The sequence below is a fragment of the Girardinichthys multiradiatus genome, chromosome 19 (assembly GCF_021462225.1).
Source record: "Girardinichthys multiradiatus isolate DD_20200921_A chromosome 19, DD_fGirMul_XY1, whole genome shotgun sequence".
In the NCBI taxonomy this organism is placed as follows: Eukaryota; Metazoa; Chordata; class Actinopteri; order Cyprinodontiformes; family Goodeidae; genus Girardinichthys; species Girardinichthys multiradiatus.
Genome location: NC_061811.1, coordinates 7,123,514 through 7,145,937, shown reverse-complemented (window position 1 = coordinate 7,145,937; position 22,424 = coordinate 7,123,514). Strand labels below are relative to the sequence as shown.

At 41.0% G+C, this 22,424-nt stretch overlaps 1 protein-coding gene across 7 annotated transcripts in view; it reads left to right on the top strand.

Moving 5' to 3' along the window:
* qkia (QKI, KH domain containing, RNA binding a) overlaps positions 1 to 22,424 on the top strand; it is a 96,158-nt gene that overhangs the window by 32,305 nt on the left and 41,429 nt on the right. For all 7 annotated transcript variants that reach the window (XM_047345825.1, XM_047345829.1, XM_047345827.1 and 4 more), the window contains exons 2-4: positions 450 to 592; positions 11,657 to 11,773; positions 21,699 to 21,842. In XM_047345825.1, the coding sequence (XP_047201781.1) occupies positions 450 to 592; positions 11,657 to 11,773; positions 21,699 to 21,842 (404 nt within the window). The remainder of the gene's footprint in view (positions 1 to 449; positions 593 to 11,656; positions 11,774 to 21,698; positions 21,843 to 22,424) is intronic.

The following is a 22,424-nucleotide window of genomic DNA, read 5'->3' as shown; positions in this document are numbered from 1 at the left end:
ATGAAGGTTAACAGATAATCTTGTTATTCCTTCATTTTCAGCATCATCTCTGTCAAAGAATCAGTTGTGTGTGTTTAAAATTCAGCTGATATGACCTCATTGATAGCAGGAAATGCAGTTATTCATAAAAATCTGATTGGAGCATCTTTAATAAAAAAGAAAAGATTGGGCGAAATGTCAGTTCATCGCTTCTAATGTTCAACAATACTGCAATCGCTCATGTTGTATTAATGTTGTGCTGTCCTTATCTGTGGGATCTTAGTTCTTGGCATTTATACAGCTGAGGGCCAACAAATCCTAATACAGCCAGTGCATTTACATTAGGTTTATATATTACATTAGGTTTTTGCACATAAGTCAAAATTAACATGTCAGCATTTTATTTCATGTAGATAAACTGTGTAATTTCCCCTTTTGCTAATCTTTTATTCCTTTTAATTGTGTTTCAGAGATCAACAGAGTGCGTAAAGATATGTACAGCGACACAGTGAATGGCCTTGTGGACAGACACCCGCTGGAGCTGCCCGAACCGATCGGGCCCATCGTTCACCTGCAGGAGAAACTGTTTGTGCCTGTCAAAGAGTACCCAGATGTAAGCAGATCCTTTCTAAACCTTTTCCAGCTCCTCTCATAGTATGGTAACGATGATCTAAGTGCTTTTATATAAGAATATGTAATCAATAACATTTATTTATTATTAGCTGGTCCACCAGCTAGAGTAGAGCCTGTTTAGAGCATCTCATTAAAAAGCCTTTAAACAGCAGACAATACGACGCATTGTTTCTGTAGGTTGGAAAAATGCTCGCCTGTAACTAGACTGCGTGTTTACTAGAGCTGCACAGTAAATAGAACCAGTGGTTTTGTGCAATATTGTATTCTCAAAAGACTACACAATGTTTAGTAGAATATTACATTTCAAATGTTATGCATTCATTCTTTGCTTCTCAGTGGCCTTTTTGCCAGTTAGACTCTATCTATGGTCTTAATACGAAAACCTGATTTCCTGTATGTATTTAGTGGCTGAGATACTAATGGCAAAGAAACAAGACACTCAGAAACATTTAAATTAATTATAATTTATATCATCGCAATTTTCAGCAGTAGTATCGCAACTACATCATTTCTTTACCGTGCAGTCTTGATGTCTAGGTGTAGACAGTCAGCCATATTTAGGGATAAATAACGTGTTTTAGTTCTGTGTAGCCATGTTTCTTCTAAAAAGCCCAGATGTATTTAAGAATAGGATATATTTAGATGTCCTTGTTGAGGATAAGGGACAGTGTAGGTGGAGCAGGTCAGTCCCAGCATGGTGTGGATTGTGTTTCTATGTGTGTCTCACAAGCTTTTCAGAAACCCGACAAAGGATTGGTTAATTGTAACAATAAAAGCCACCTGCATCATTAACTAAATCACTCCCACATACATCGTGTGAAATGCAGCATCCCTTTATGACCCTCGTGCTCCCCCTGCATGCTGTGTGTCTTGCAGAATTGGGCCGGTAACTCTGTGTTGTGTTTACAAGCTGTCAAAAAGCTGCTAAATTAATTAGGTTTCCCCATGTTGGCCATGATGACTTCTGGAGCCTCAGACATTCTTGCAGGAGCCTGAAAATGACACAGCAAAGGAACACCCATTTCTCATTCCTGTCTTAGTACTCCTGCATCTACATATACCCACCCACCATGTGAGATCGTTAAGTAGAGAGGGAAAACTGTAAATGCCAGGAAGGAGCTGCCAGCAGCCGAACTGAATGAAATAAATCCTACTTCCATTGAAACTAGGTGTCATTGGTGGGAAAAAGAATAGTTATTAAGGGGCATATATAATTATTATATTAATAGAATGCTGTAATGCAAGTTGAGCTGCACAATATATTGCAAATATCTAGTCATCACAATATCAGTGTGTGCAAAATCACACAGGACTGACTGGAATATATTCCAAGAGTCAGGAATGTTTAGCTTGTTGGATTCACAGATGACACGACACCCTCTCATTCGCAAACAACCCTTCTCCCTTACCCATACGCTCAGATGAAATATCTCGGAGAAAAAAATGCAGGCATAGACTACATAAAATACCACCGGCTCTGGAGAGAAAGGTTGTGGACATTCCAAACTATATAAAAGCTGACCCAAATTGCGATGACTCCAAGATCATTTTATCTGTGACTAAAACCAAATCCTTCATGCTGTTTCTATGCTACATTCTTACACAGCTCATTTATATTTAGACCCGTTTGACTCTCGCTCACCGCTCTCATTTGGAGCATGTTCCAAATCCCACCTTCTGAGTTTCCCAAAATTAGGTCATAGATTAACTTAAAGAGTTTCAGTGTTAGTTATTCGAGTAATAATTAGTCCATGTCTTCATCTCAATCCCTAACTGTCTCATGGCTAATATTGTGTAATGCATTCATGGTCTGCACCCCAAAAATATATATGACCAGTTGATCCCATAAAGATACAGATTTTAGTGCAAAAGATGCTGTAGTGAGAAAAATCTGTGTTATTGCAAACCAATAAAGTCTTTGTAATATTCAACCAAAGTATTGCATATGCATGTTTTCCTAATAAGTTGCGGCTGTGTAAATATAACCACTGCTTCTTCTAACTGTAGCTAGAGTAAAAAACTGTGTTTGGACATTTGTGTTGAGGACAACCACCGGAAAAATGACTGACTTCCTCCAGAGCTGAGGTTGTCATGCTCTGTGATTTAAAAAGTCTTAATAAAGTGAGTCACGATGTCTTTATATCCAGTTTATATTTTTAGGAAGGATAAAGAGCGTAGCTAATTAGATGCAAGGTAAGGGAGTGGAGGATGCAAAAAGGTAGAGAAGCTAAATGAATAAGGCAGGAAGGGAAATGTGTCACTTTGTGTCTGCTTCTAAAGGAGAAGAAACCCTGCTGAGGACTCACACTTTCAAGTTAATATCCGATATCACAAAATATAAAATATCCAGAGGTACACGTCTTGCTGACTATTCTCCAGGTTCTCCTATGAAAGCGGGTAATAATGTTCTGTGATCTGGCATCAAGTCATCTGCTAGAGAAGATCTGGCAGCATTGAAGCTTTTTTCCCCATCTTTTGGAGCACTTGCAATCTACATTTCTTCTGCTCACTTTTTCTTCAGATTTAAAAACACAGCTCGCACACTGACTTGCAATCTCTTTAGGCTAAGGTCCCACCCACTCCCCAGTTTCTTGTCAAATGGGCTGCATGGGCCAGGTCCAGGTTTCTCTGTAGATAATTAGATTGTCTTGGTGCCTGGTTCCAGTGCAGTATGTTGGTTCTACCAGAATAACTGTCCTTGCCTGCCCACCTCTGCTCTAATTCCCTTCAGTATGTCCCTCCTCTAATCTGTGCCCCCCCCCCCCCCCCCCCCCCCCCCATATCAGTCTAATGTGTGTGTGTGTGTGCGACTTTATCACCATCATTCTGTCTGCCCGTGTGTCTGTCTAAGCGCCCCCTCACCATTCTTGAAAGTCAGCCATTTCCTGATGTCGTCAGTGGTGCAGAACACTGTCAAGCGTCACCGCGGTGACTGCATCTTGACTGACAGCTGAGTCGCATGCTATCTGATAACTTCAGCCTTCAATTAAACGGTATCTATGGCTCCGCTCCTCTCCGAGCGAGCACATGCACATCTGTAGGCAGCTGACTGGCAGCTCTGCATGCCATTTCCGCTGACCTTCAGGCATCTGATCGGATGTGTCGCAGGTCTTTTAGACGCGTGTCCGTTTCTGCTCTAGCCCCTGCGTGGTATTTGTATTTGTTGAGGCAGAACGCTGTGGTGAGTAGGGGACTGGTCAGCTGCTGGCTGCAAACACACGTGATGTTAGAAGTCACCTCTGCTGTGCTGAGCCTGTGAAACAGGACTCAGTTAGCTGTTGAGCAGCGGTCAACAGGACTGTCTGAACTCTGTAATGTCTTCCAGCTTGTGAGCAGAGAAGTAGTTGATTCTCACAGACACAGCTGTAAACATACCAGTGGATGAAGTTCTGCTATTGCTGTTTTTTTCACACAGTCAGGGAGTTGTGTCACTTTAGCTTGTTTACCTTACTAATGAACCCCCTTAAAGCCCCAGTCTCCCCTCTTGTGTCCCAACCGTCATCTCTTAACTAAATAGCCTCAAGGAAATGTGCAGATTTTCATAATTGGCTTGTTATTACCTTGGGACAACATTCAGTGTTGGATTATAAATCACTTTTGTTCATTAAAAAGCAGACACTGTGTCTGTCAGTTTGGAGACGATGTGCTTTGTTATAAAAGATTGGTATCTGTTGTTAATTAGACTCTCACAGCTTGAATAAAGATTTGCTTCAACCTGTTTGGTTTTAAGCATGAACCTTGCACATTTAGAGATTGGCAGTTAAACAGGAAATGAGTGAATTAACTGTAAGGAAAGATTGGATGAGCCATAGCAATCCAACATTTGTGGCTTATCTCCAGTTATTTATGCTTCTTGCATGTCTAAACCCAGCATCCACCGCAAAGAGTGCTATGAGTGGAAGCTGTTAGTATGGTGCATTTGCCGGTTGGGATTTGATCAGATTTGACGTTTCTGAGAGCAGACAATTGATTCTGGATTCCAGCCAATCTCTCTGTGCATCTCTAACATTAGGTCATCAGAACAGATGAAAGCCTAAGGTGTGAGAAGGTTGTTGTCTAGAACTTTGAGGGAGTTTTCGGCCGGGTTTCACTGCAAGACAAACGTTTGAGAATTCAAAATAAATAAGAAAGAAAGAACTCTTAATAGTTTGCACAGCAAAGAGCTTGACTCCGTTTCTCTGCAGTAAAACTGTCCAGATCTTCTTTGTCCATTTTCCCTGGACAAGGAAAGTCATTAAAGTTGTTCCCATGAGGGTGTCATCACTTATCATGCCAGCTTCTGATATCTTCCTGACCCCCTTAAGTCATTACCAGCGCTGGCAACGGGCCGACACAACACACACACACACACACACACACACACACACACACTTCCGCTCACCTCAGAGTGCTAGGCTCAAGCATTTTAATAACTGCAGCTATCCAGCAATTATGGATGCGGACCATATTTAATGAACTGATGGCTTTCTTGTTGCCTATTCGATAAGTAATTAAAATAATAACTTAAACAAGGAAAATTTCGTTTTTTAGTTCAGTTAACTTGATAAATGACAATAGTACGAGCTTTCAGAGCAGTAATGGGTACCCGTCTAACAACAGCTGGCATACCGGAGCTTTGATACTGTAAGGGAGCAGTTCTTCCTCACCCTGCCTGTCTGTGCATCATTAAGCCGAGAGGCAGAGATGTGGAAAACGAGGAGGAAGGACGAAGGAAACAGGTCGACCACACAGGGATCAGAAGTGTCACTGGGGACACAGTGTCAGCTTTTATCTGCAGTATCGGATACAGCATTCATAATCCCAGATCCCACTGATAGAGGATTCCTGAGACCAATACAACAGTGGCACTTCTGAATAATTAAAGGAAGGAAATGATTGGCAAGGATTTATTCCTTTTGGTTAATGGTAATGTGACTAACAACTGGGGTAAGGATGGAGGGAGGGAGGCGTAATAAAAATAAAGTTTGTGTTTTAATTAAAACGAGGGGTTTTAATTATTACTATTATAAATATGAGATTTATTTTTTTTCTTCAGATTTTCTACCTTTCTCAGTAAACAATAATTCAACTGAGCATGAGTCCCTTTATTCTCAGTCTTTTACGTTTCCACCCTGCCTGTAACCCTAAAATAGACTCCAACAGAATTCACAAATAGAGCTAAAGATTAGCCGCAGCACAGCAGGTATGCTGAATGGGGAGAGATTAAACACCTACAGGGCTTTGAGGTGAATATGTCACTACTTGAATCTTTAATTTTCACTTCCTTATCACTCCAGTTCCTTATGAGACATCTAAAGTAAAATGGCTGCTGTTTTTTGTGTGTTTGCCTCGCTTTGACTGCTACTAAAACACATTTGTAGCTAATTTAGATTTCTCTATAATGGCTACAAATAACAAAAAGAAACCTTTTTTAAACTATCTGGATCTGAATGTATATCTAGATTGGAAAATATAACTGTTATAAACTTTTAAAGCAGAATAAAAATATGATTTCTCAAACTGCCTAAAGAATACAATACTAGGGGAAACAGCCCTGATTTACTGTAAATCATTTCTGAAAATCATTCCTTTAGTTATTGTAACTATTCAGGAGCCTTCATTTTTTCCTTCCGTGATCTATCAGTTGTTTAGATTGGTCAGAGGTGACATCACACTGTGTGTGTGAGAGAGAGAGTGCAGCTCTGCAGTTAAATAGGGTTTCAGTAATGTACAAAACAAAGGTGACATCTTCAACTGTCTTTAACATCTTAGTTTTATTTTTTGCATGATTAGCACAATTGACATTTTTAACTGCAACACCTCTGTACTCCCTGTAGATGAATTAGACGCTACCCTTAAATATGCTTATGCTTAAGACCTCCTGTCGCTGCTAAGGTCTACCTCCCTGCAGCAGCCTGAATGAACAGCCAACAATACAGTTTCCTGTATGGCTATTTTTCACCTTTTGTGCTTCCTCTGACTTCATTTTTGAAGTTTTCGCTGATGCTGAAAATTGAGAACGTTGAGTTTTCTTTGAAAAAGTTCTGTATTTGTAGTTTTCATCCAGCTGATCACCAATCCAGCTTGATTGAGATGAAAATCAACTAAATCTGGTCACCAGCTGACTTTCCTGCATTTCTAGTAGAAAGGATTGTGGTTGTGGGAAGCTGTAAACAAACTGAAAGTAAATATTTTAGCCTGACGATGAGTTATTTAAAGGGATGAAGCTACAGGGGTTGGACAATGAAACTGAAACACCTGTTATTTTAGTGTGGGGAGGTTTCCTGTGTGGCCTGGTAGCCAGTCTTCATTGATTGCACATTGCACCAGTAAGAGCAGAGTGTGAAGGTTCAATTAGCAGGGTAAGAGCACAGTTTTGCTCAAAATATTGAAATGCACACAACATTATGGGTGACATACCAGAGTTCAAAAGAGGACGAATTGTTGGTGCACGTCTTGCTGGCGCATCTGTGACCAAGACAGCAAGTCTTTGTGATGTATCAAGAGCCACGGTATCCAGGGTAATGTCAGCATACCACCAAGAAGGATGAACCACATCCAACAGGATTAACTGTGGACGCAAGAGGAAGCTGTCTGAAAGGGATGTTTGGGTGCTAACCCGGATTGTATCCAAAAAACATAAAACCACGGCTGCCCAAATCACGGCAGAATTAAATATGCACCTCAACTCTCCTGTTTCCACCAGAACTGTCCGTCGGGAGCTCCACAGGGTCAATATACACGGCTGGGCTGCTATAGCCAAACCTTTGGTCACTCATGCCAATGCCAAACGTTGGTTTCAATGGTGCAAGGAGTGCAAATCTTGAGCTGTGAACAATGTGAAACATGTATTGTTCTCTGATGAGTCCACCTTTACTGTTTTCCCCACATCCGGGAGAGTTACGGTGTGGAGAAGCCCCAAAGAAACATACCACCCAGACTGTTGCATGTCCAGAGTGAAGCATGGGGGTGGATCAGTGATGGTTTGGGCTGCCATATCATGGCATTCCCTTGGCCCAATTCTTGTGCTAGATGGGCGTGTCACTGCCAAGGACTACCGAACCATTCTTGAGGACCATGTGCATCCAATGGTTCAAACATTGTATCCTGAAGGCGGTGCCGTGTATCAGGATGACAATGCACCAATACACACAGCAAGACTGGTGAAAGATTGGTTTGATGAACATGAAAGTGAAGTTGAACATCTCCCATGGCCTGCACAGTCACCAGATCTAAATATTATTTAACCATTTTGGGGTGTTTTGGAGGAGCGAGTCAGGAAACGTTTTCCTCCACCAGTATCACGTAGTGACCTGGCCACTATCCTGCAAGAAGAATGGCTTAAAATCCCTCTGACCACTGTGCAGGACTTGTATATGTCATTCCCAAGATGAATTGACGCTGTATTGGCCGCAAAAGGAGGCCCTACACCATACTAATAAATTATTGTGGTCTAAAACCAGATGTTTCAGTTTCATTGTCCAACCCCTGTAGTTGGTGGCCAGAGGGGTTGTGTGTGGTAAAAGAAAGATTGATTTGTGCAGTTAGAAAGCAACACACTACATGTGGATGAGAGATAAGCGCATCAGGAAAGGCAAGATCCTGTTCTCTAAGTGAAAGAGGAAAGGGAAGCCGGTGCAGTCGCCAAGAGCTATGTATGGATATAGAAAGGAGGATGTGTGTGTAGGTTATGCAAGTTATTTCAGAAAGTGTTTGTTCTTCCACTTTAAACACCTAAAACTTGGCTAAAGCCCGAGGAACTGTAGAGCTGTGCCCTGTTAAATGATTGGTATCATAAGTTCAGTGTAAGAGAAGATGTTGAGAAATTGAGAGATTGAGCAGGATGATGATACCTGGTGTAACACGGTTCCACCTTGCTTTGCTTTGATGCGCCTCACTGAATAAACTCTGGCTTATTTCCATAAGCCTGACTGGCTAATACTTGATTGGTATTCTGGTGCCAGCCTCGCACCGCTCTTCGATAAGCCTTCCGCGTGCACAGCCAGAGCCCTCAATGATCTCATTTCCTGTCTCCCCACCACCACAAACAAACGCCTTCAAAGACACAATTGTTCTGCATCTGCGGCCATTGTTCATGGAACTGCTGCTGTCTCTCCGTTGTTCACTCACATCCACCAAAGAAAAACGCCAAGCCTAAAATCTTTGCACAGAAACTTCTACGACCGTCCAATCTGGGTGTCGAGGGTGTCTGAAAGAGTTCATTCTGTACTTTCATATACACACACACACACACACACGCTCACAACATAACCGGCCTGTGGAGTAGTAATAACTATGGCCATACAAAGGCTCTTTGTTGTCAGACTGAGTGGTTGTTTTGAAGGGGGCTTTGCCTGTATACAGGTGTGTGTGTGTGTGTGTGTGTGTGTGTGTGTGTGTGTGTGTGTGTGTGTGTTAGCACATACGTTTTGTGTATATACATCATGAGAACGTGTTGAAAACCTTAAGAAAATGTATAAAATGAGATCAAAATAAAAAAGGCGGGATGAACAATTTCTCCAGCAAAGTTCCAGGTGAATCAAATGTTCTGGTTCTGTCCATAAATGGAATTGAAAAAACATCGAGAAAGAATTTAGAAATTCAAAAAGTCATAATTTAGCTCAGATTTAAGCTTTTCAATAATATGAAGAGTATTATTTTAATTATCCAAAGCCTTCAGAATATATGTAGTTTTTAATCTTAGTGTTTCAGGCTAGTATAGATGAGCTGATACTTGGGAATTTGGAGGCCAAATCAACACCTCAAACCATTTATAACACATTTTTAGTTTGTGGTAGGGCCCGGTTTTCCGGCTGAACGAGACCACAGCCATCAGGGAACACTGTTTTCCCTGTGACTTGTCAGCACCTATGCAGGTTCACATGCAGCAAACTGTTGCACTGTGTATTCTGACACCTTTCTATCTAAGCCAACATTAACTACTTCAGAATTTAAGCTTCCTCCGGATCGGACCACACAGGCCAGTCTTTCACTCCCAACATGGATCAATGAGCCTTGTCACCGGTTCACCACTGTGCTTTACTCTAACCAGTTTTAACAGATGCTCACCCTGAACACTCCACAAGAGCTGCAGTTTTTGGAGATGCTCTGACCCAGTCATCTAGCCATCACATTTTGGCGCTCGTCAGATTTTCTTGAATCTCTCTGCCAGTTTTCCTGCATCTAAAACATCAGCTGTTATGCCTGATCAGCGTACATTTGAGTCAGTGCTGTTTAATATATCTCCACATTGTGGCGGGATACTTGAAGCTGAAACATTGTCCTAAAATGCGCCTGTTGAAATCATATGTTCCTAATGGATGGCTCTGCCAGGCCCAACACCTGCTCTCTTTACTCCACACACACAGCCGCTTTGATCCACACAGACGGAGCTCAACCGTTCTCCATGCAGACCCTGTAGACCGAGAACGTGGTGCCAGTGTTGGCCCTCAGATATTTAGCTCCTGTCCTCAGCAGGAGAGGGTCAACTCACCCGGCCTTGTCTCTCTTCCTCCCTCCATCAGGCCGCTGCTGTCTGTCATGTACAATCCTCATCAACATTTATGTCCCTGTGAACACTTTCTGCCTTCACTTGTTTGGAGATATTAGTGACTGTGAGCTGTGTGACGAGCAGGACACTGAACGTGCTCTGCAGCGTTGTAGGATTTTTACAGCCAGCCCGGTCGTCCGACTTTCATTTGAAAACGATCGGCCTTCTCCCCCAGTCTGTTTGATGTGCAGAGCTTCATTTGTGATTCATAGTATTTATTTAGTGTATTCACTGTTGTGAATATTATGGGATTTAGCTGAAGGAAGATTTCTGCAGCCGTTGGGGTTGTGGGAAATGTTGTCATGTTTGCACACAAAAAATAAAGCTATAGATTATTTTTAAAAATCCTTTCTATAACAGGTCATTTGGAAGAAAACAGGAAAAGTGACTAGCGGTGCAGGGAGTTAACAGCAGCCGTGGTACTGTCACTGTCAGCTGGAGTTTCCAGGTTAGAAGCTGTTTGTTGTGTTGGAGAACCACTGTGAAGCTCTGAGCGAGGGGCTCCCCTGGGTTTGCCTGGGTTCTGTGGTGCAGACAGACAGCTGGGTTCTGTGCTTTCTGAGGATGGGCTTGTGTTTACCTACAAGCCAGAAGCAGACTCATGTACTGACCTCCGAGGACGGGTGTTCTCACATCCCTCTGTTGGCACACACTGCAGTATGTACCCTCTGCACTCGTTCTCTGATTAGAGTTAATCAAACAGACAGTTGCCTTGTGACAAAGACACAAGCTTAAAGCCCGAGTGTCCACATACTTGGACTATCTGCAGGGCGACCAGCATCTTTCTAGCCACAGGGTGTGTCCTCCCTGATGGAGGCTGGCCAGGGATGCAGGCAAAAAGGGACAAGAACAACAACAGCCCAGAGTTTTTGATTCTCCTCACTTGTATTTGTTCAAACTGCGTCGGAAAATGATAAAATCTCCAATCCGTCTATAAAGAACTGTAAGTTTATTTAAGGCACGTTTATAAAACCCTACCCAGAACTTGTTTAGGATCCCTAAAAATGGTTTTGATGAGTGTTGCTCTCTCCACCCCCACAGATGCTGCATTTGATTAATTCAATTAATATCTCTGCTAAGGTTTGGTGATTTTATGGATGTGTTTGAAGCCAAGCACCATAAAACACTGATATTCATCACGAGTGGCTGGGTTTGTTGTTTGCAAACAGAAATACAAATTGTTCCTGTTGCATAGTTTAAAGTTAACTACAATATAAACTGTAGAGGAGTTTTAAATTAGAAGAAGATTGGAACAAAACATTGGGAATATGGTTGCTCTCCCGAGTGACAAAAGCTGTCAGGATCATTATCATTTTCTGTTTTCTGTTAATATTTTTGCTAAAAACACGTAACATAAAACGTTATTTTATTTTTAACTTAAAAAAACACTTTCATGTGAATCATGTTATGATCTGTTTAGCAGTAAAGAAACTTAGAAATGGGTGTAAGTCATGGTTTCACACCTTGTATGTTTCTAGAAGATTCACTAGTTTATTTCTTTGTCTGTATTCACAGTATAACTTTGTGGGAAGAATCCTTGGTCCCCGGGGACTCACTGCCAAACAGTTGGAAGCAGAGACGGGATGCAAAATCATGGTGCGAGGAAAGAGCTCCATGAGAGACAAGAAGAAGGTAAGTTGAGATTCCTCTTCTACACAATTAATACCAAAATTAGTTTTGCTTTTAATACAGACTGGAACTCGACTTATGATTTATTATCTCTTTGGGAATGTAACATGACATTATGACGTTTTGTGGTGTGCTGGTCACACAAGAACTTCCCACCGGGCTTCCAGAAACACGAGGCAGGCACACGCTCCGTTAATGCCTGCTGGCGGCTTTCTGACATCTGATAGCGCTGTTTGCAAAACGCTGTGCAGTGGAAAGTGCAGGAGGCAGTAGTAATGGCTGCTGCCAGGGGCAGTCTATATCTAGAGCCTCTGCGCTGGGATTGGAAACATAAAAATAACCTTATGCCGTGTAAACACATAAAAATGTGTGAGGATCTGCAAAGCCCCTTTTCCTCATTCTAGGAAAACCAAGTGCTTAATAAAATTAAGACCATTGGAAAAATTGAAATCAGACCATGTTATGTTACTGTATCACACTACAATCATGTGAACCTTTGCAGTGTTCAGATTATTAGTACCTACAAGCAGATTCTTATGGGAGTTCTGTACAGGTACATCTCAGTAATTCGGAATATAATCAAAAAGGTCCTTTATTTTAGTAATTCAGTTCTCTGTGACTCTCATACTCATGTGTAATGTAGATCCATTACACACAGTGATATATCTTTCAAGTGTTTATTTCCATTCATTTTAATAGCTTACAGCTAATGAAAACCCAAAAGTCAGTTCTGAATAAAAAATGAATAGTAAATGAGGGAGAGCTACCCTCCTTTTTCTACCACACTTTTTTCTTCCACTAAACCTTCTATTAAGATGCTTGGATACATCACTCTGTGAACAGCCAGCCGCCTTAGCAGTGATATTTTTTGGCTTGGTCTCTCAACAGGGTTTCAACAGATGTCTGCTGGACAACAGCAGCGTTCCCCTGATGCTGTTGACCACAACATAACGTTTCTGTATTCTCTACATTTTTTATTGGTCTTATGTTATATTCTGAGTTTCAGGATTTCAGTAGCTGTAATGGATAAACATCTAAAAAAGAAGATAAATGTATTACTCCATGTCTAATGAATGGATATAATATTTTAATTGAACTTTTTGAACTGACTTACTAAAATAAATGATTATTTTATGGACTTATAGAGATGCACCTGTAGACTGAGTCTTCATCATGCTTGATTTCCTGTTGCCACACCCCCTAGTTGCTCTGCTTTGCCAGACAGGGGTGCTATATCACAGTTCATTCAAATTTTTTAGAGCACTTTTTGGACTGCCAGGCACCTTTTCTGCACGCGCCCTCCCCCACAGAGTGTATGATGCATCATGAAAACTTGACAGTGCCCAAACAGATGAACACACAGAGCGACACAGATTTTCAGTTGAGTAATCTTAACATAATCTTAGAAATGCCACCGTGCTGCAGGGACAGCATTTTCATCCCTTTTCTTCTTTCTGCTTCTTCCATTTGGATGTTTATTCCTCCCTTCTTTCCTTCCCTTCGTAATGTGTGTTTTATAGCAGAACGGGACAAAGACACCCTGCAATGTTTATTTTTTTTTTTTCTTCCTCTTGAAATTGATCCAGAAATGGTTAAATGAGATGGGGAACCAGACACATCCTCAGACACATTTTTCAGACATTAGTCTTAGTTCATTGCAAAAAATCTATGATTTTGTTCCTAATCTCCCTCTCTTCTAAAGGTTAATGATGCATGCCAGTTTATGTATTTTTGTGTGTCTGATGCTACAGTTGCAACTGCTGCAGGCTTTTCATGTATTCTGCTGACAGAAAGGACAATATATTGAAACGGTTAACAAAGAGAAACACTCAAAAGGCAGTTTTCTTAGTGAAATATAATAAAATCAGAGGATGAAAATCTTAACTATTTTATCCTCTTGAATATTGTTGTTTTTTTTTTGCAGTTTTAGTACAATTTATAAATTTCTATTATAATCTGCACCTCTTACTGTTTCACAAGTGATGCACTAATCAGGTTCTTCCTTCCTGATTCCCAGTTTTCTTTAAGGTCTGACCTGCTGATTCTGATTTTCACTCATTCAGACTTTCAACAGAAAAACAATGTCATGATGGTTCTTTTATAGAAGTAGTAGTTCCTACAGAAATTGAAGATAATCTACACTAATACATCAACTCATACCCTTTTTTTTTGGCTGAAGTACATGCAGCTAAAGGATGGGTTTAAAGATAGACAAAAAAGTGGGAGTTCTTAGTTTTGAGGTATTTGATGACTAGAAAATAAAGTTTTCCTGGCTTGAAAATCTGCATTTAGAGCCAATCAGAGGTTGATTCTGATCTCTGGCTAATTGGTACATCTCCGTTTTTTTTTATCCTTATGAAATCATTGCCTTGCTTCCTTCTTCCATCCCTCAGAATATTCCATAAAATAGAGCTTTGTAGCATTAAAGTGCCTTTAAGCTGTTAGAAAAGTTCATATGGAAAGGACCTCTGTTGTCCCCCTGCATTTACATCCATAACTCAGAATAATAGCTTAAAAGATTTGCTTGCAGGGCCCCAACAGCTCTGGATGGACCACGTGTGTCTGTGTCATAGCTGTGGCTCAGCCACAATCAAAGCCGCAGAAGTAGCTTCCAGTCACTGCATCCTCAACCTCAGTAGATTCAGCCTGATGCCCTGTGGCAGCGGAGGATGCCACGGCAGCAGCTAAGCCCATGTGTTTATTCAGGATCCATTAGTGGCAGCATTTTTATGCCTTCAATAATTCAGCGGGTTACTCCCCCTTGGGCCGCACTGCCTGACAGGGAGCCGGCCCACTGGAGCTCTGCAGTGGGAGAGTCAGGCAAGCAGGGGGAAATGAAGAAGCTGTGTTACATAAAGCACAATAGTCAAAACGGGGATGCAAATAAAAAAGAAAAATATGAGAAATAATTGAACTGTATGAATCACTTTTCTCACCTTGACCAGGCCAGAGATTTTAAATGTTGAAAACTTGCAGAGATGATTACATATTATTATTTAGTGTCTTATTACACATGAAATCACAGTTTGTACAACCTACATCTTCTGGAGGAGTCCTGTTAAAATTAGTTTGTGATTTATTTTAAAATTCTTGTATTTATTTGTTTTTTGGCTGCAATCATTCAGTTTTAATCGCAGATACTGTTCAGGTCTGTATTCACCAAGCACTAATGGTTCACCTCATTTATCTATTTTATAAAAAATAATGAGAATTTACTGTTCAACTCTGCGATGCTGTGCTTGGAGTTGCCGTTATAGCAAATCAAAGTCTATTTGGATTTTTAATAACAATTATGGTACTTTTTATGAAAAAATGCGGAATAATATCAACTTTTTTATAAGAGCTGCACAATATATTGAATCACTGTTAATAAATGTAACACTGCTGTCACAAAGACCTGCTTGTGTGCAGTATTATGTAGATTCATGTAGTCTGTCTTGCATGCAGGTGTAGTGGGATATATCTGGAAATGTGAATGGACCTTCCCTCACCATGATTCCCACACCTGCAACAGACTTTAATGACTAAGATGCTGAGTGGTGGAGGTGAAATACAGACCTAACAGTTTATCAGGATATGCTGTGTTGAAACTAAAAGATGATGTTTAAAAATTCATGACAAGTTTTGTTTTTTTCTATGAACCTATGACTACATTTAGTCAGATGTTGACAAAAGCTTTCTCTGCTCACATAATAAAACTTACTCCTTATGAGAAAAATAACTTGATGACAACAACTGCATTCAGAGGTGCAGCCGTGTACACATTATCGGTATACAGTGATTGTACTCAGTTACAATTGGGAACGCCATCACAGTATCATCTTACAGAACCAGGTGCAGACTGGTTACTGGTATCAAAATATCCCAAGATCTGAAAAACATAGAGCAAAATAAGAGCAACTAACTCCTGCTGTTCATTTTTGTATTTGTATTGTAGTGTAAATGCTGTGAAATGGTGAAAATCTCATACCTGTCCACACCTAAATGGAAACAACACAGCACCAGTTCGCTGCTGGACCAGAGGAAAGGGCTGCTTTAATCAGTGGCTAATTGCTCCATCTAAGGAGGAACAGCAGCCAATTAAAACGTTGTAATTACCATGTTTAGTTTTGTTTCTGATGGCTGAAACATAAAAACAGTAGAAACACAACGCTTCCACAGTAACACAATCACAGTGACGAACACAATACAATACAAACACGGGGAGGATCGGACCTGGCTCTCAGGTGGTGGAAAAGCAAACTGGTTCTTTTACAGAGCCAGCCCTGGTTAAGCACTGGAACCACTTTAGTTATCACAGGAAGACTAATTCTTATCTCAGTATTTTTTACAGACGAACTATAAACAATAAAATAATAGGAAAATAAGAGAATAGTTCTGGAAAATGTAGGCTACTAGCAGCTGTATATCATAACATTTTATTTGCTGGTATGCTCGGAGTCGGGGGGCTGCTCTTCAAACTCATGGCACATATCTCACAGTTAGCACCTCTCTGGAGAAAGGATTCTAAAGTAGTGTCTTTCTCTGACTCATTTTTCATTTCTATAATCATTACTACTAACAGGCAGAAATGACTCTCAGAAGCCATATTCCTATCAAAGTGCCATATGTTGTTACAGCGTTGGTCTCTTTTTATTCATTGCACTCCCGGATAATGCAGAACAACAGCGAGAACAACATCAATTAAATTACAGATTTGTTCTATCGACCACAGCACATGCAGAGTGGGGATTCCCCTTTGCCGAAGCAATTCCCTAATTCTATTTTGTCTCCTTCACAGTGCGATTACTGTTAGTGGTGCAGACATCTGTTTTATTTAGAGCCAATCTGAAATCCTTCCAGGCTTGCAGTTTAAGAAACGCTCTCCATCAAATGAATTTTTATTTCTTTCCTCTTATTTTTTTTGCTGGTTTTTGCCAACACATAACAACTAAAACTGTTGTATCAGCACGATCTCTGACAGAACAGAATTGGTCTTCAGCTGCTGCCAGCCACTAGATGTTGATACAGCGCAGCTCGTACATTTCATTTCCAGCCAACTACCATGACACTCGCAGCCTGTATGTTACATTTTATTAGCCTCTTTGCACTAAAGTAAATCAGTTTATTTCATTTTTGTTGTGTATTTCTGCTCCTCGACCATTTTCACCTGAAAGCCTGGTTCTGAGAACGTCCTCTGCAAATATCACTGTTGATACATTTCCACTTACTGTCTGCAAATGAAGAGATGCCGATGCGATGATTCAGGACACATTGGTGACAAACAGAAGGTCTAGCTACCACTGAACGTGCGCCTTACTGGAATATTTTTATGAAATGCTCCCTGCTAAGATGTGCTGCTGTTTTTTCCTTCCAGGCAGAACTAAAAGTCATGACATTTAATTGAACCTGTTCAGTGCAGCTTCTTATTCTTTTTATCCTCTTCAACCTTTTAAATTTTAGCGATTTACTTTGTATATTTTTATTCCCATATTGTTAATGAAATCAAACTCTATTTCTTTACTTATGAACATTTATTCAGTTTTATTCTGCTAGTGTTGTTTAATTATCTGTGTTGTCTTAATTGGCCTTAACAGCGTTGTGCACAGTGGTTAAAGTATTCCCACATATATCATGCCAAAGATGAAGGCTTGACTGTGAAATTACCCTCTGCCATAAAGGTGAATAAAGGTGGAAGATGTGAGCAACGTAGAAAAAGAGGACTTTTTTTTTTTTTTTTTTTTTGACTTTTTATAAAAGCTGATTTAAGAAAAGAAGGCAGTTTGGTGGAAAAACTAATCTGCTGTGCTTTATAACCTTTTCTTTGCTTGTGGCTCCAGCCATGATGTGAAAAATGAGGTCCGAAGGTTTACTGGGCTCAAGTTGAAGGTTGGAAAGTTCAGCAGGAAACTCCGCTACACACAAATACATCTCAATAAATTACCCCATCATCAAAAGGTTGTTTTTTTTTGTAATTTATTTGAAAAAGTGAAACTCAATCATTATATAGATATATTACACACAGAATGATACATTTCAAGTGTTTATTTCTGGTCATTTTAATGGTTACGGCTTACAGCCGATGAAAAACCGACATTTAGTTTCTCAGGAAAATAGCTCACATACGACCAAAAATATATTTTAACACAAAACTGTTGTCCTGCTGGAAAGTGTATCCATGTACTTCAGAACATATCCGCTGCATTAATAGGTAATGAGAACATGGTAAACCAGCTTATTGCTAAAGAGGCTCGCTACATCCAGTCATACACTATACTGCCAAAAGTATTTGTCTACTTTTACATGTACAGGTTTTTGGTGACATCCTATTCTTAACCTTTATGGTTCAATTTGTTGATGGATCCCCCTTCCCAGCAATAGCAACTTGAACTATTCTGTAAATAAGGTTTATGAGTGTGTTCATTGTTGATGAGAAAAGCAGAACTGCAGCCTCTGCTCCAATTCATCCAGAGATCTTCAAGAAGGTTGAGGTCAGGACTCTGCAGGCCCGTCAGGTTTCTCCACACCTGCTGCTGTGGAAGTGATTGGAACACCAGAATTCATTGATTTGGTGTTTGGTGGTGAGACCCAATACTTTTGGCAGTATAGTGTATCATTGGAAAGTTCAGTGAAAGGAAAAAGGCTGACATTGACAGAAACAATCCAAGTTACTTCAGTTTCATTTGGAGATCCAGGTACAGTGTGAAGTTTTCAATAGGGGGCGATTTTGGGAGACAAGCCATCAGCTGGTGCTGGACCACTGTGTTATCAAGTCCAAGGTCTACCAGGATGTTTCAGATCACTTCCTGCTTCCTTCTGGTGAAAAACGTTATGGAGATGCTGATTTCTTTTTCTAGCAGGACTTGGTACTTGCATACACGGCCAGAAGTACCAATGCCTGTTTTAATGATCTTAGTATCACTATGTGTGATTGGTCAGCAAACTGGCCTGACCAAAACCACACAGATAATCTATGGAGTATTGTTGGGAGACTAGCTGAACACTGCTATTAAAATAACCTGTTTCCAGAACACCTCAGCATTGCGGAGTACATGGAGATACTTTTCAGAAGGCTGAATTTCATTTTTACAACTCGTTTTGTATTGGAAAAACTGAATGAAAATTTAGTTTCTGTTAGCTGTAAAATAACAAACATAAACACCCTGTGTGTACTTTTTGAATTGAATTGAAATAAATAAATGTTCTAATTAAAGGTGCACTTACACAGAGCTGGGCACCGTACCCAACAAGCATCCACTCCTCGATCTTGTTCTGTTTCTAAACGCAGTGCTCTCTCCGTGCCGTGTAGTCATGCTACATATTTTCCCAAAGTCTGCCGCCCTTTATGCCGTTCTTGTCAGGGCATTTGTTTTTGCCCAGCCTGGACACTTCAGAGTATTCCTCCCGGCTCTCGTCTTTCCTCTCATCTCTGTTCTCACCTTTCTAACCTGCCTCCCTCTCTGGCCCTCATCCTGTTTGTCATGCTGTCACTTTCTTTCAGAGGGTGCGCAGTGACCTTGTCATGGCGAGTCGGGTGCATTTGCGTTTTGAGAAGGTTTGCTAGCATATTAGGACACCTTCTGCAACTCTAATTGACTACAGTCCAAACTGAGCTACTGCTTGACTGAGCTCAAATTAAATACTCGGGGCTCAACAGTCTGTAACTGAATGCACAGATGTATTTATTTATTGTCATAATTCTCCTGTAGACATGAGCCCCGCCTGTCTGAAATGCTGATCAACCTTCCAGTGGCCTTTTCCCCCTAACAGGCCATACAGCAGAATAAAATAGTGGCTCTGCTTCCTAAACTGGCCCCCATTGCTCCCGCCGCTGCCCCACCCACATGCAGAAAAGGGGTAAACGAGAGCAGAATATTGAACTAACTTGTGTGTGTGTCTGTGTTGTAAAGAGCAGTGCCATGGCAACAGCTCTCTGTGGAGTATAAAGCAGGTGGGTGGCACTCAGCTCAGACTGTAGCTGTGTGTGTGCGTGCGTGCCTGCTCTCTTTTACTTTGCAGTTGTTGCTGAGCGTATAGAAATGATGTCGGCGGGACGCCTGCAGAGCACCGCCATGTATTGTTAATTATTAGACACCCTCACAGTAACTCACTACTCTCAAATAAGCTGTGATCTGAAGTTTACGTGGATTGAGGTAAACAGCCCGACTTTCAGCACTAGTCTCTCTACAAATCGGCACCACCAACAGGGGGGTAAGCACTTGTCTTCCTGAGATTCTGACCCAGTTGAAACAGAAAACTGAGTTCAGGATTTTTTTTGTGGAAAATAAATATTTAATTTAACTTTTGTCCTCATTTAATCAATAATTGGCATTTCAACATTTGTTTTGATGCTTTTTAAGTTAAAATAAACCTCAGCTCCAAAATGAGTCATTTTGTTGTAAAATGTCATGCCATACAGCCCTGTTATGTGCCTTATGGCATGACATAAGTGGCAAGTTTTATTTAAAACCCTGTAAATATGAAACGTTTCCCTCTACTAGGCATGGGCCCGACAACATTTACTCCTGCTGCTGTGCAATTAATTCAATTTTAGGATTATTAAAGCCCTGGAAAAATATAAAATAACTTACTCCACAGATATTGAACATTGTTGCTGTTTTGGCCTCACAAAATAAACACAGTTAAAACAAGATGATATTAGCTGATTAATTGCTAAGGTTCTCCGTTCAGGTAGAGCCTGCAGTCAGCTGCTCTACAGACATGCTGCTCATAGCTCACCAGCCGTAGTTTTGAACCACTTTTGCTTTTATATAAGTGATGGGCAGCACGCCTTCAGTTTCCACGCCATGGCTGCACAACATTAGAAAATCATGTGATGTGATCTTATTGTTAAATATTGCGATGATGATATCTGTTGTGAAAAATCCCCATTTTCCTCTCTCCGCTTTTTCATCTGTGCTTCTCAATCTCTGTCATGTTTAGGATTTTGGGGTTTGTCATCTGTGGGCATCTGCTGCAGCGAGACTCCATTCGACAGGCTAAATATTACATCAGCCTCCAAAACCAAAATGACTCTTGGATTACAAATATTGCATCCCAAGTAGTTCTTTGTCTTCAGTCCCAGTCCTATATCGCCCACACTGACACTGCCTTGAGGGCATATGCGTGATATACTGTGCAGCCCTGTCCCACACCATGACTGACTGTTCTCCTTACAACACAAGCCAAGTATAACAGTAATAACGCAGTAATAACACAGTAGCCAGCTGATGGTTGGGGTGTAGCAACAGGTGGGGGAGGGTCAGTACTGCATTATGTAAGCAGACAAAAGCAGCTGCATGCGTGGTGTGAAGGTAAACCACAGACTGCAGCAGTGACTAATACCATCTGACTGACAGGAAAGATAAGCTGCTAATTAGAATTACTACAGAATTTTCCTACCAAGGGTTTGCAACCTATCCAGACAGTGGTTTTATTGATAGGTTTGTTTGCACTGCTGCTTTTTCTGTACATCTGTTTTTATGTTTGTCCAGTTTCATAAAGAGAGAATTCTCCGTAATACTTTCTGACTATATGTGAGAGAAACTTTAATATTCTGATTATAATCCACGCAGAACTTTGAACTGCTTGTATCATAAATCCTTTCCAACAAGTTGCATTAATGTAGGTTGAAATCCAGATACATCTCACTGATCCCTGCATCCATTCATCTCTACTGATATTAATTGCTGCAGGGCTTGCTGTCATCTTTGTCTCTGTGAAGCATGGGATCTATTAAAGAAGGGTGTCCTTTCAAAGTTACAGTTAAATAGCTGACTAACGGGCCGGTCCTGTCATCCTGCTTTTTCTCGCAGCAGTCCTTCATCCTCTGTGTACACCCGTCTCTTTCCTGCTCTCTGTGATAATGCAGCGTTACTGCACTGGTGCTCCAGCACACCCGCGCTGTCACATTCACTCACTGTCTCTCTCGCTCTGTGTTTCTGTCCAGGAGGAGCAGAACAGAGGGAAGCCAAACTGGGAACACCTAAATGAAGACCTTCACGTCCTAATCACAGTTGAAGACACACAGAACAGAGCTGAGACCAAGATGAGAAGAGCAGTAGAGGAAGTCAAGAAGCTCCTTGTACCTGCTGTGAGTACATTTTATACTGAAGCTTCTACATACTTTACACTGTTGATGAACTCCCAGCTGCCTTTGCCCTGTTGTCCTCCATCATTTGGATGTCACAGAAAGATGAAGGACTTTAATATGTGCAGGGAAAGTGTCCCATATTTTCATAACAGAATAATGCCGCTGCATATGGCCCAATAATTCAACCCCACTGTTAGTATCCTGTTTACTTCCATATATAGTCGAGGGGAACAGGTTGGTGGTTCCTCCAGTTGAGTGGAAAGTGATTGCTAGCTGCACACACCTCCGGTGCCGGCCACATTTCATCTCCGCTTCCCCTCTGGCCAGACTTCCTGAACACTGTGCTCCTGGTGATGGCTGCTAGTAGTTTTGTTGGCATGGAGTTGGTGTTTGTGCTTTAGCTGTGAGGAACAGGTGGACGGAGCAGCTGAGGGTTCCGGTTTGCCTCCAGGTGGCAACGGACAGAGCTGGGATGGACCTGGCCAAGCATGCAAGGTTAAAGGAAATATGCTGCATTACTTGATCTGCAACATTATTACTTTGCTGCCTTTTAATAATGTTTTGATTACATGTGCTTTTTAA